This window comes from Bombina bombina, chromosome 3 (assembly GCF_027579735.1).
Source record: "Bombina bombina isolate aBomBom1 chromosome 3, aBomBom1.pri, whole genome shotgun sequence".
NCBI lineage: Eukaryota > Metazoa > Chordata > Amphibia > Anura > Bombinatoridae > Bombina > Bombina bombina.
This window is the reverse complement of record NC_069501.1, coordinates 417,153,549-417,166,403: the sequence shown is the minus strand read 5'-3', so window position 1 is coordinate 417,166,403 and position 12,855 is coordinate 417,153,549. Positions and strand designations below refer to the sequence as shown.

The following is a 12,855-nucleotide window of genomic DNA, read 5'->3' as shown; positions in this document are numbered from 1 at the left end:
GTACTAATTTCCTATGCAAATATTTACATTGATTTAATTTTGAGACATGGAGGATTTTAATTTCAGTTTTTTATCTCCCCCCATAATTTTAATGAATTTTGGTATAATTATATATATATATATAATTTCCTTTATTCGTTTGAAGCATTTGCCGCACTGAGCTCCTCAAGCAGCCTATTTTATACTTCATGACTGAAAGTCCCCTTTATTTGTTCCCATGGTAAATCCTAGCATTTCCCAAACACTAGAATTTACCATCACTTTAACAGGAAGTGTAGCTGAAATTGATAAGAATTCCCACAGAATATTTTTTTTCTAAAACAGAACTATCCTTTTGTCTTTTTTTTTTTTTTTTTTTTTTATTTAAAAACACATATACCTTTTCGAGTATAATTTTCACTTAATTGCTGATATAGTGCTTCTATATAAATCAAATGAACTCAACATCAATTCAACATCCCTATAAAAATAATGAGTGGTAAAAGCATTTTATAGCAAGTAATTAAATGAGACAGCTAATAATTACAGTTCAGTATATAGCCGCTACTTTCTCTTAATGGTGCAAAACAAAACCATGAAAATATTGGGCACCCATATTCTTAAATACCGTTCTGTTGATAATCCAACTCCAAAAGTGGATATGACTAAAACACCAGGGGAAATTCCTTAAATAAAAAAAAAAAAAAAAAGGTTTCTCTCTCTCCTTTGGATCAGATTACTTCTTCAGTATCAGGAGGGGGTTGAGAAGCCTTGTAAAAGTTTAGTGCGATTGTCATTGTACAACTGCCACTTTAGAGACAGAGCAAAAAAATTCCCTTTGACCTTCTAAATTCTTTTATTGGCGAGGATGTTTAAAATAAAACATAATTGCAGGAGCAAGAATGCGGAAATAACCTTACAGTACAATAGAAACAAAAGAAAAAAAGAGAAGAATTCGCTGAAAATCTGAACTAATGCTTAAAAAAAAAAAAAAAAAAAAAAAAAATGTGCAGGGGGGGTCAGCTGACTCTAATCTTCCATATTCAAGGTGTAGGGCAGCTGATCCAACCACAAATAGCAGATGTGTGTTGTAAGAGGGAATGTAGTAGCAGCTGCTGCAAAAATGTAGTATGTTGTTACAGGTGGGAATCAAGGGTGTAGAGTGTGGAAAAACACCAACGTCACACTGAGGTTTTAGTTACATGATATGTTTTTGTTTCTGTGAAAAAAAAGGCAATGTTGCAATTGTGCTTTGTTTATTAAAGGGTGGTTCAAACGTAAAAGTAATAATATACTTTATTTCTATTTTTAAACTATTTCCTTATTTTACTATGTGTTTAACCCCCTGCAAAGGGTTTAGATACACAATCAAACTTGTGCTCCTCTACCTCTCTAGATGAGCACATAACTGGTCAACAAATAAGAAGCAGGAATACACGTGTATGCGCAAATCATGTATCCTCATCTGGGGCAAAACTATATATTTCAGAAGCACAGCTATTTTTAAAAAAAATTTAAAAAAAAAAATAAACACAGAAAAAGGAGGGAAAATATTTAAATGCATGTGCATAGGTTATCAAAAATGTAAAAGGTAAGTAGTTAGAAATAAAGTACTGGAAGCCAGCCTGTAAACTACAGCACTACAAGGGAAACAAAATAAATAAAAAATAAATCCCATTTTACTGCACCACAAGTCACACTACACCACAGACTTGTAATAACAGAATTGTTGCAAAGTTTAACCCTTTGATGACCAGGTTAATTTGTCTACATCGGAACAACGATAATTCAATGATGGGATCGGGTCAGGGGGCGTCCCTATGACGCTAGGCACGCTCCCTCAAGACCGTGATCCAATTCTGGAAGCGTTGTTGGCTTCAGGACAGCCAAAAGACTAGGGACATTCTATACTGTCCTAACGGCGCTAAAGCCCTGCGGTTAGGACGGAATAGTACATCCTAACAGCGTTAATAGATTAAAGAAACCAGATCCACAGAAGATAAAACTATATTAAAAGCACTGTTATACTCAATATTTATAAAGGAACACTAAACCGCTTATAATTACATAGTCTAATTTTTATTTATTTATTTTTTTGTTATTAATAGCTGGTTTGCTGCAATTGTTTTTTCCAACCACCACTTCCCTAATATGGGAGGTGCCAATCTGGGCTTGAGTCTGCAGACACAGCGCAGTCTTTATTTTAGCATAAAGTGTGTTGTTTTGCAGTTTATCTATTTAAGCCAATTAGGGAAAATATATATATCAGAGTTAGCCTTGAAAAGTCTGTAGTTTGATTTTATTAGTTCAGAGAATTAGAAAAACTACAATTTTCAGAGCTAAATTACATGAAAAAGGAGCAAAATAAATCAAGTATATTGCAAAGTTGTTTTACTATGCACAAAAAAATAGTATATATTAAAAATTGTATGCGTTTACTCTCCAATTAGGTATAGTGACCCTGCAATATTAGTTAGCTCTAAACAATCTCCTCTAATTCTGTCAACAGCAAAGGAGACCATGAACAAGGATAAATCAGGCTTTTCAATGGGTGTAGCCCTAAACTGTTCTTGATTTACAAAACCTTAGCAATTGTGCTAACAAAATGTAACTATTTTAAAATGCTTCTTTTTAGAGATAATGCTTTATTGCTGATATATAAAATTTAAGGTTTGTTTAAGGCAAAACAAATACTTTTATTAAATTGCTGTTTATTTATTTTTAATGTTTTCTTATCATGTATTTCATATGGTACAGTTTTTTTCACAGATTGATAGAAAATATTAGCTACTTTGTGCTTGTAATTAATAAATTATATTAGGATAGTAATGTTACCAAGGCCTGTTAGAATGCCAATTCCAGGTTACCAACGTAACTGGTTGTTACAAGCCAGTGAGGTCATCTGCTATTATTTAAAATCCAACATACATAAAGGAGTGAAAATCCCTCACAGAGAAAACAGGAATAGCAAACCTACACTGCTATTTTTAGAATTCCTGGTCCACCCACGCTGTGAGAAAAAAAAAAAAAGTTAGGAGCTGGCTTGTAAAACATAAAGCAAATATGTCATTGTGTCTACAGGCAACATAACCGTAAAGGGGATTTTATAAGAATGATCATGGGACATAGATGTGGCAGTTTGCCAAAAGGAAAAGTGAGTTTTCGTACAAAACAAGTCTGGGAAATAGAGGAGCAAGATGTGTCTTAGTCCTGCTGCCTCCCTCTACAGGGACACAAGCACTGCCTATTGCAGGGTCACACAAGCACTAAATAAAGCAGGGATTAGCCAGAGAATATGCAAATGCTTTTTATTTATTTTTTTATTTATAGTAGTTTAAATGTTAAACGTAAAAAGTACCGCCATATTGTAAGCTATGTTTAAAGTGAATGTAAATTTTGATGCTAAAGTGCCCAGTTTTTAAAAATTTGATTAAAAAACAGGGGCACTTTAATTCATCAAAATTTACATTTCACTCCTGTTGTGAAAAAAACGCGATTAATATAATAATATAATATATTAAGAAATTAAACATTTGGAAAGCATTGAAGTGGCAGGGTACATGCCATAGAACTAGCCTTTAAAATGTCTGCACCTTTATATTGCTGCCCTAGGCACAGATCTATTCAACACATACCACCTGAGTGTGTTCCAAGACTAGCATGGGAAGTTTGTATAAAGCTGCCATTCTATAAAACTTAGAAAAGGCACAGCACATGCATATTTCAAAATGTATTGAAAGGAACGTTGAAGCTAAATAGCCACCTCATATCCCAGTTTGAAAATAGACACCTTTTTAGGACCTGCTACAAAGACATCATTTGGGTCTCCCTGTGAGGTGACTCAAAAGGGACAGTGACACTCAGTATGGTTGTTCCAGTCATATAGACAAAAAAACAAACTCTCCTAAGCCAAGAACTCTCTGTTCTCAGGAAACAAAAAAAATCGGAAGCCAGTTTTACTCACAGACATTTTTGCAGACAGTGCTGTCTGAAATGATATTGTGGTGACTCGGGAGTTTTCACAATGACACAATGCAGAGTGACACTGCCACATTATATACAGGCCTCGCTGCATGTATACTTTACTTCTTCAGTGCCTGCTTCATAAGTCACACAATTATCCATGTAACATACAATTTATTTCTTAACGCAGAGAAATATGAGCTTGGTGTTAGTATGGTACAAACATATATCAACCAACAGACCTGTTATTTCCTACATTTTAAAGGGACAGTCAGAATTAAAATGTTATTGTTTAGAAAGTTGAGTAAAGCCTTTACTGCCCATTCGCCAGATTTATACAACCAACATTGTAATATTAATATTCTTTATAACATTTAAACCTCTAATATTCTGCCTGTTTCTAAGTCACTATAGAAAGCCTCTTAATTTCTCAATTTTGTATTTGCTTTTCACAACAGGAGACTGCTAGTTCATGTGGGCCACATAGATAACATTGTGCTCACGCCCGAGGGTTCTGCACAACACAGCTAAAATACAAGTCAATAGATAATAAATAAAAATTCATGTGTTCAGGGGGCTGTCAAAAAAAGGCTTAGATACAAGGCAATTACAGAGGTAAAAATAATAATATAACCATGTTGGCTGTGCAAAACTGGTGAATGGGTAATAAAGGGATTATTTAGCTTTTTGAATAATAAATATTTTTGAGTTGACTGTCCCATTAACTCCTATTCTAAAATGTAAATCTTCTGTTTCATAGAGTTGGTGGTAGTGCACTGATAAAGAGCAGATAACGTGACTGTAGGCCAGGGCAGTGTCTGGAATGTGCTTTATTTAAAAAAAAAAAAGAAGAAAAAAGCTGAGCTTTTATTTAGAGCTTTCTGATCAGTACAAATGTTTGCAAGCCAACCAGCTATTGTGGGTAACCGTGCAACAGATCAGCAGATGCTATGAAGAATTCCTCCGTCTCTTGTGCTCATTGTGCAATCTCCAAGCACTTACCATGTACTTGCTGCCTTTGTGTTCAATAGAGACTGTTGTAACTGTGTTACATGAATGCGTGTGATCACCATCTGCATTACACTAACACTGTCTGATATGAACACACTAGGAACTTGCTTACACAAATCTACTATTTATGTTCTGTTATTTAATATTATTGTTATAGTCAGTATCAGATAATTACACTTATTAAACCATCTATTACAAAAAAGAGGGAGTAAAAAACAAAACAAAAAAAAGTTACAAAATGTTACATATATTTATATATAATATAATTTTTCAGTTGAGCCCTAAACTTGATATAAATAATATGATCTCAGCTCTTCAGACAAGTTTGTGTACACATTGTGAGTTCAATTTTGATATCACTGCAGAGTTTAAATTATCAAACTTTTTCAAAACTTGGAGCAAGCCACACATACGTTTTATAGGACCACTCAATGCAGTAGAATTGCATAATTAACAAGTGCATAATAGAAAAAAAAAAATGATTTAACACCTACTCTGAATTTCAAATAAGCAAATTTTTTTCTGCCAAATTTATTTTTTCTCCCATTTTCCAGCCCCCTGTATCATGTGATAGACATAAGCCAATCACAGACTAGTATACATATACCCTGTGAGTTTGTGCACATGCACAGTAGGATCTTGTTCCACAGAAAGTGTAAATGTAAAGAGACTGTGCACAATTTGATAATGGAAGTAAATTGGAAAGTGTCTTAAAACTGCTGCTTTTATTTTGACTTGAGCGTCCCTTTAAGAGCCATATAATAGTTTTCTGTATAATGACATGTACAATAAACCAAAAAGTTAGAAACCGCATTTCCCTAGTTCCCTGGATTAGGTAGCACATTATCTTTATCTTTTCAGGAATGTACTCAGTGACACATTAAGTTGATAAACGTTACCTATCTCCATAAGTGATATAAATAATTATAGGGTGTTACAATCTGTGTCCTTTACGTTAACGCTTGTTGATGGTAATTTGTTAAAGAAATGCATATACATTAAAAAGGGACAGTAAAGTCAAAATTAAAAACTTTCATGATTCAGATAGAGCAATCAATTTTAAAATACTTTCCAATTTACTTTGGTTATCAAATTAGCTTTGTTTTCTTGGTATCTTCTATTGAAGAGTAAAACTAAGAGTTTAGGAACGTGCATGTGTTTTTGGTACTCTATGGCAGCAGTGTTTTGCAACATTGTATAACAAAGCTACAAATATTGTTGCAAAACACTGCTGCCATAGTACTAAAGACACACTACTAAACTCTGTTTTACTCTTCAATAAAAGAAACCAAGAGAACAAAGCAAAATTTGATAACAGAGGTAAATTGGAAAGCTGTTTAAAATGGCATGCTCTATCTGAATCATGAACATTTAAAGGGATAGTAAACACCAAAAATGTTACTGTTTAAAAAGATAGATAATACTTTTTTTTTTGTTTTACCATTCTCCAGTTTTGTACAACCAACACTGTTATAGAAATCTACTTTTTACCTCTGTAATTACCTTGTATCTAATCTTCTGCAGACTGCCTCCTTATCTCAGATCTTTTGACAGACTTTCATTTCAGGCAATTAGTGCTGACTCTTAAATAACATTGTGCTCATGCACATGGAGTTATCTATATGAAACACATGACCTATGCCCTCTAACAACTTTCGGTCCCATGTATTTATATAATAATAAAAAATAAAAAAAAAAGCTACACCCCCGCCCCCCTGACTTCTGATACATGTTTGCCTACAATTACTTTCCATGGACTATTTTTTTGTTGCAGTACATTCAACCTGGACTCTAACCAAAATGTGCATGTACACTGCTGTTATATTTGTGTTTGCAGTGTGTGTATCCATTTAAACTAACTTTAATAACAGAAACAAGGAAGTTGTTTTCTAAATTTATGAAAAGTAAACAAGACGAGAGAAACTGCCAACACGTCTCAACGGCAGTGCCAGTAAATGGGGCAGTTATTGTAACTTGTCACAGACAGGACAAACCTGCCGACACAACAATCTGCGACAATAATAACCACAACTAATTGATTAATAAAATAAAGGACCTGAATGATCCTTCATGATAAAAAAAAGTGCCAATTTGCTTCTATTAAAATGTTTGCTTTGTTCCCATGGTATTCTTTGTTGAAGCGATGCCAAGTTAGGTGTCTGAAATACTAGATGGCAGGAAATAGTTCTGCCAACTAGTGATCTTGTAAACGGAGAACATCCTTGCAAAACTGCTGCCATATAGTGCTCTAGGCCTGGGCACGCTCCTGAGCTTAAATCCCTGATTTTCAACAAAGGATACCAAGTGAACAAAGAAACTGTGATAATAGAAGTTAGAATGTTTACATTTTGAAAGAAAAATATTGTGCTTCATGTTCCTATAAAATGATGTTTTTTAATAAAGCTTTGAATTCACATAAAAGCATCTTATTAGAGTTTGGTGTCTTTCATTGGATAAAAATAATGTAAGTATGATTCTTAATTATCCTTCAGTTACATCTTTTGGGCTTTACGCTTATTATCAGGGAGACCATACGTGAATCTGTTTACGTCCATATGTTCTGATCAGTACAGTAATCCATATTGTCATGGGGTTTGGCACTGCAGCTACTGTACCATGTAAATGTGATCCTGACTGATGCTTGCACTGGCTGGTAGGGAGGCGGTTACCCTAGCAGCTCCTGTTTTCTCAGTCATGGCTGTTTACCCCGAGAACCAAATATAGCTACATATACAAAACAGAGTGACAACTCACACCTGTGTGCAAACAAGGCGTGAGAAAGCAGCTATATGCAGGTGAGACAGAGCAGGCATGGGGGGGCACTGCAATCATGGGGTGACAAATCATTACAGACATAGGGACACTAGAGAGATGACATAAACTGAGGACATTGTATGAATAAAAGGTTTTCTGTTTCATCTAAGAGTATTTCAGAATATATAGAATACTAAATGAATGTTCCTGTGCTAAATAAACCAACTTTTTCTATGAGTTGTTCCTTAAAGGGATATAAAACACGTTTTTTTCTTTCTTTTATTCAGATAGAGCATACATTTAAACAACTTTCTAATTTATTTATATTCTCACTTTTCCTTTGTTCTCTTTTGTTGAAAAGCAGGGATGTACCCTTAGGAGCCAGCCCATTTCTGGAGCACTATATGGCAGTAGTTTTGCAAGAATGTTATCCATTTGCAAAAGCACTATCTGGCAGCACTATTTCCGGCCATGTAGTGCTTCAGATGCCTACCTAGGTATCGCTAACACAGCATTTCATGGGAATAAAGCAAATTTGATAATAGATGTAAATTTGAAACTTTTTTAAAAAAATTGTACTCTCTCTCTGAATAACAAAAACAAATTGGAGTTTGATATCCCTTTAAGAGGGCAACATGCTTAGGTATCAGCTGAATACAAACCTGCACATCCTGTCACTTTCCTATATGCTCTATTTAAAAGGGTTGAACAAACAAGGGATAATATGAAGGCATTTGGATATTACAGATAAGGAGTGCATGGCAAAATAATAAATAAATTGGGAGATAACAGTTTAGTTAGAGAATACATTGTAGGAACTGGGGTAATAAGCAAGAGAGATGGGACAGACATGAACAAGCAATACACAGACAATATATGGGGACTATACAGGAAAATGAAAGTGAATGTGGTGTAGGCATAAGAATATAAAGAGATTGTGCGTGATGGGATATACATCTAGGGAAACTATTTTAGAGAATAACCACCATATGTACCTTTTGGAATAATAATAATAATAAAAAAAGGGAATAGTAGTTGTATGACGAATTAACAATGGAGCTGTATTGACATAAGTAAAGGAATATGGGATAAAATGAAATAGCAAAAGCATGAGAGTGGTTGGTAGTCCTAGGTACATATAGAAGTAATACAGAAGATGGTGCTACTAGGGAGAATACCTGGCTACTGTATATACATAAGGAGACAATAGAACATATGGGGAGGTGTGTACAGTGAGGCAGTGCAAACAAGGAATTGCCAGATAGCAGGTAGTTGATGAACAAGCTAAAGTCATTATCTTGCATGCATAATGAGCATAGAAACAAAATTGCTGCTCCTTCCCCATCACTATCTGCGCAAAAACAGCATTAGATGTCTCAGAGTATACACAAAGCATAATCACTGACACAGAACTTTTCTCCAGTACCCCGTCTGTTTACATTCATTACCACAATGTACTCTGTGCTTTACAGCCTTTAACTCCCCTTCCAACCCTGCCCCTTAGTCTTACCTCTCTTCCTTGCTTATCCCGGGCCCTCTTCACTCTTCCGTACGTTCCTTTCCCTAAACTCTCTAAGAACTCATAGCGATGCTTCAGATTGTGTTTGTGAAGATGCCGCTTCACAGCCTGGCGACGCAAACCGGCCTCTTTGAGCTCCATCTCCGGGGCTTCCCTGTGCAGTGCTAGATATGTAAGTATGCAGTCAACATGCACTGTACTGGATGCAGCACCGAGATCACCCTCTCTCTACCTGCTCTGTGAATATACAGTCTAAACCCCAATGTCCTACCGGTTCCATACAGACACTCCCATCTGCTGCTAATTGGCTATCTTTACCGTGGCCACACCTTTCCTATTTGCTAATTGGCTGTTCAAAATCTTAGCTATTTAATGCACCGCCTCTTACGGGAAAAGGTTTCAGGTGAGGAAGGAAGTGTCCCAGTCATCGTGTATGCGAATGGCTGGGGGCTAGCAATGCTATATAGACAGGACCACTACATACAGTTACAGGCTGAAAAGGTTACACAAATAGAATAAAGCTAGACATTGCACCATGGTTGCCTAGGAAACACATTGCCTGGCAAACATCTGGCAGCCTATGAGTTAAATATATCTGCTCTTTATAAGGAAAACATGAAGTTATCTAATCATTTATTGGTGCAGACTCAATTATTCAAAAGTTGAGCCCCGTAAAACAGGACATCTCCAACATAAACACGTCTATTTTACACATACACACGTTCTACCTTATTATGCTCACTCACCTATACACTGGATTTAAACAAACTATTAAAGGGATATTCCATCCAAAATTGGAAACCACATGGGTGCATTTCAAGCAATTTTGTAATATACATGCATTAGCAAAAATGCTTCTAATAAAAGCTATAACTAAGTATGCACAGTGCACCAGCATTTTAAAAACACCCCTTGTTCAGAGAGCCTAAGGTGATTGTACCATCTGGTAATGACTCAGTATAATTGCTGACATGATAAAGCCCCACTGATAGTCTGAGCAGCTGCATTATTTGAAATGTGGATGCACTGAGAATATCTAGCTATACCTCACATGCACGGGCAGAGAAAAATGTTAACACTAAGACAGTGATAACTTTTACTAGAAGCATTTTTGCCAATACATGTATATAGCAAATATATGTATATTCAAAAATGTAATTAATCTATGTGCATTTCAATTTTGACTGGAATGTCCCTTTAACAGTATGGGATAATTTGTGGTCATATATGCCACCCTTTTACATACACCAGTTGCCCCTTACTTATATAGAGCACTCAGTTATGTGCATTGTAGAATATTTAAGTTCAAATCATGTTTGAGGGAACATCAGGGAAATAATTGAACCATATGCTTAATTTTATTATATTGCAGCAGAGTTTTACAAGATATAAAATGGTCATATTTTAACAATGCCTTTAGTTTCATAACATGGGGTGGCATAATTTAATTGCACTTGGGACAAATCAAAATGGATAATCATGTGCATAAGTACTTTTTTGTATTAAATAGTTTAATAGTTGCTTACATTTATAGTAAGAGTAGGAGAAAAATTACATTTGCACACAACTGATATTACGGTACAATCTTAACCCAACCACAGCACTGCATTACATTAGCAAGATAGATACATAGGTATACACAAGTACCATTTGTTCATTTAGATCATTTAATGCAACCCTACTCTCCTGATCTGCTGCCCGACACTCAAATGAAACTTTCATTATTCAGATAGAGCACGACATTTTAAACATCTTTTCAATTTACTTCTATTAACAAAATATGAACAGTCTTTATATTTACACTTTTTGAGATACCAGCTCCTACTGAGCATGTGCAAGAATTCACAAAATATACGTTTATGCATTTGTGATTGGCTGTCACATGATACAGGAGGAGTAAAAATAGACATAACTGAAATTTGTCAGAAAAAAAGTATATTACTCATCTGAAGTTCAAACTAAGTGCTATTGAATTGTCTTTTATTGTGCTTTTGTTGATTATGCAAATCTGCTGTATTTTCTGGTTGCCTGGATTCCATAGTCCCACTAGGTTAAATCCACTTCCATATACAATTCTTGACCTAAGGTTAATGTGACATACCTTGCCACACAATTAAAGGGACATTAAACACTAAATACATGCTAGATAGAATGATGCATTCAAAGAAAAGATTAGTCCATGACTAACATGTAGATGTATTTTTTAAAGTTTCATTAGTTGTTTAAAAAGTGACAAAATAAGTGTAAAGTTTTAGTGTCTATAAAACACTGGGAGCTGCCATGTTGTAACTTGTGTTGCCTTCTCTGCTGTGGCCAATTAGGGTCAGTTATAAATAAGTTACTAGAGTGTGCAGCCAATGGTTGTGCTGGATTTAACAGTGTTCTGCACTTCCATTTCTAACAGGAACTGAAAAGCTCACAATTTCAGAATGGAATTACAGGCAAAGAGGACAAAATTAATAATGAAAGTATATTGCAGAGTTGTTTTATATATACAATTTATCATTTTATATTACCATCTCAAAGTGTTTAATGTCCCTTTAAGGTGAAATTATTTGTTTCTGCAAAGGAATTTCTAAAGATTTAATAAAAAAACTATTTTTTTCTACAAATGTTCCTGTTCTCTTCCTTTCATATAATAAATAAAAAACCTCAAAAATGAAAGTGACATGAAACCCAACATTTTCTTTCATTATTCAGATAGAGAATACAATTTAAAAAAAAGTTTCCAATTTTTTTTTTTTTTATTAAATTTGCTTTCTTTTGTTATTCTTTGTTGAAGGGATATCTAGATAGGTAGCGTGCATATGTCTGGATCACTACATGACAGGAAATAGTTCTATCTAGTGCTCTTGCTAATGTATAACATTGTTTCAAAACTGCTGCCATATAGTGTTGCAGACACGTGCACACTTCTGAGTTTACATACCTGCTTTTCAACAAAGGATAAAAACTATGAAAATTTGATAATAGAAGTCAATTTGAAAGTTGTTTAAAATTGTATGTTCTATCTGAATCATGAAAGAAATCCCTTTAATTGATCTCTCAAGGCTAGAAGGACATCTTTAACATTAGGAGTACGAGGCGAAAGCGATTCTCTCAGGATACATTTCCTAGTCATCAGTATTACCATAGCTAATAACAAAGCCTTCTCTCTATTTCTCTGTTTAAGGATCCATTATAGCAGTGGCCTTACTCCTCATACTGGTCGGCTACCAATCACCATTTGCTCCTGTTTTGTTATAACCATCCTCTCTTTTTAGGGCCAGTGTGTATGCTTCTGTCTGTGTGCTTATGCAGACTTGCAACACAAACAACAAATTGCCTTTTAATATCCTGTAGAAATGTTTGCTGCAACACATGGGCAGCAGCAGATTGGTCAGTCCTCTTTCTATCTTTAGGCTTCAACTTAGTTTAATTTTCCAAATATCCATTATTAAAGGAATAGTCTAGTCAAAATTAAACTTGCTGATTGGTATTTAAATGTAGCCAACAATCAGCAAGGGCTACGCAGGTGCTGAACCAAAAATGGGCCGGCTCCTAAGTTTACATTCTTGCTTTTTCAAATAACGATACCAAAAGAATGCATACAAATTTATAATAGGAGTAAATTAGAAAGTTGCTTAAAA

At 34.9% G+C, this 12,855-nt stretch overlaps 1 protein-coding gene across 1 annotated transcript in view; it reads right to left on the bottom strand.

The window, feature by feature from the left end:
• NUAK2 (NUAK family kinase 2) overlaps positions 1-9,477 on the bottom strand; it is a 24,506-nt gene extending 15,029 nt beyond the window's left edge. Inside the window, exon 1 of the mRNA XM_053706617.1 lies at positions 9,218-9,477. Within this exon, the coding sequence (XP_053562592.1) occupies positions 9,218-9,367 (150 nt within the window). The 5' untranslated portion in view covers positions 9,368-9,477. The remainder of the gene's footprint in view (positions 1-9,217) is intronic.
• Between the last annotated feature and the right edge of the window lie 3,378 nt (positions 9,478-12,855).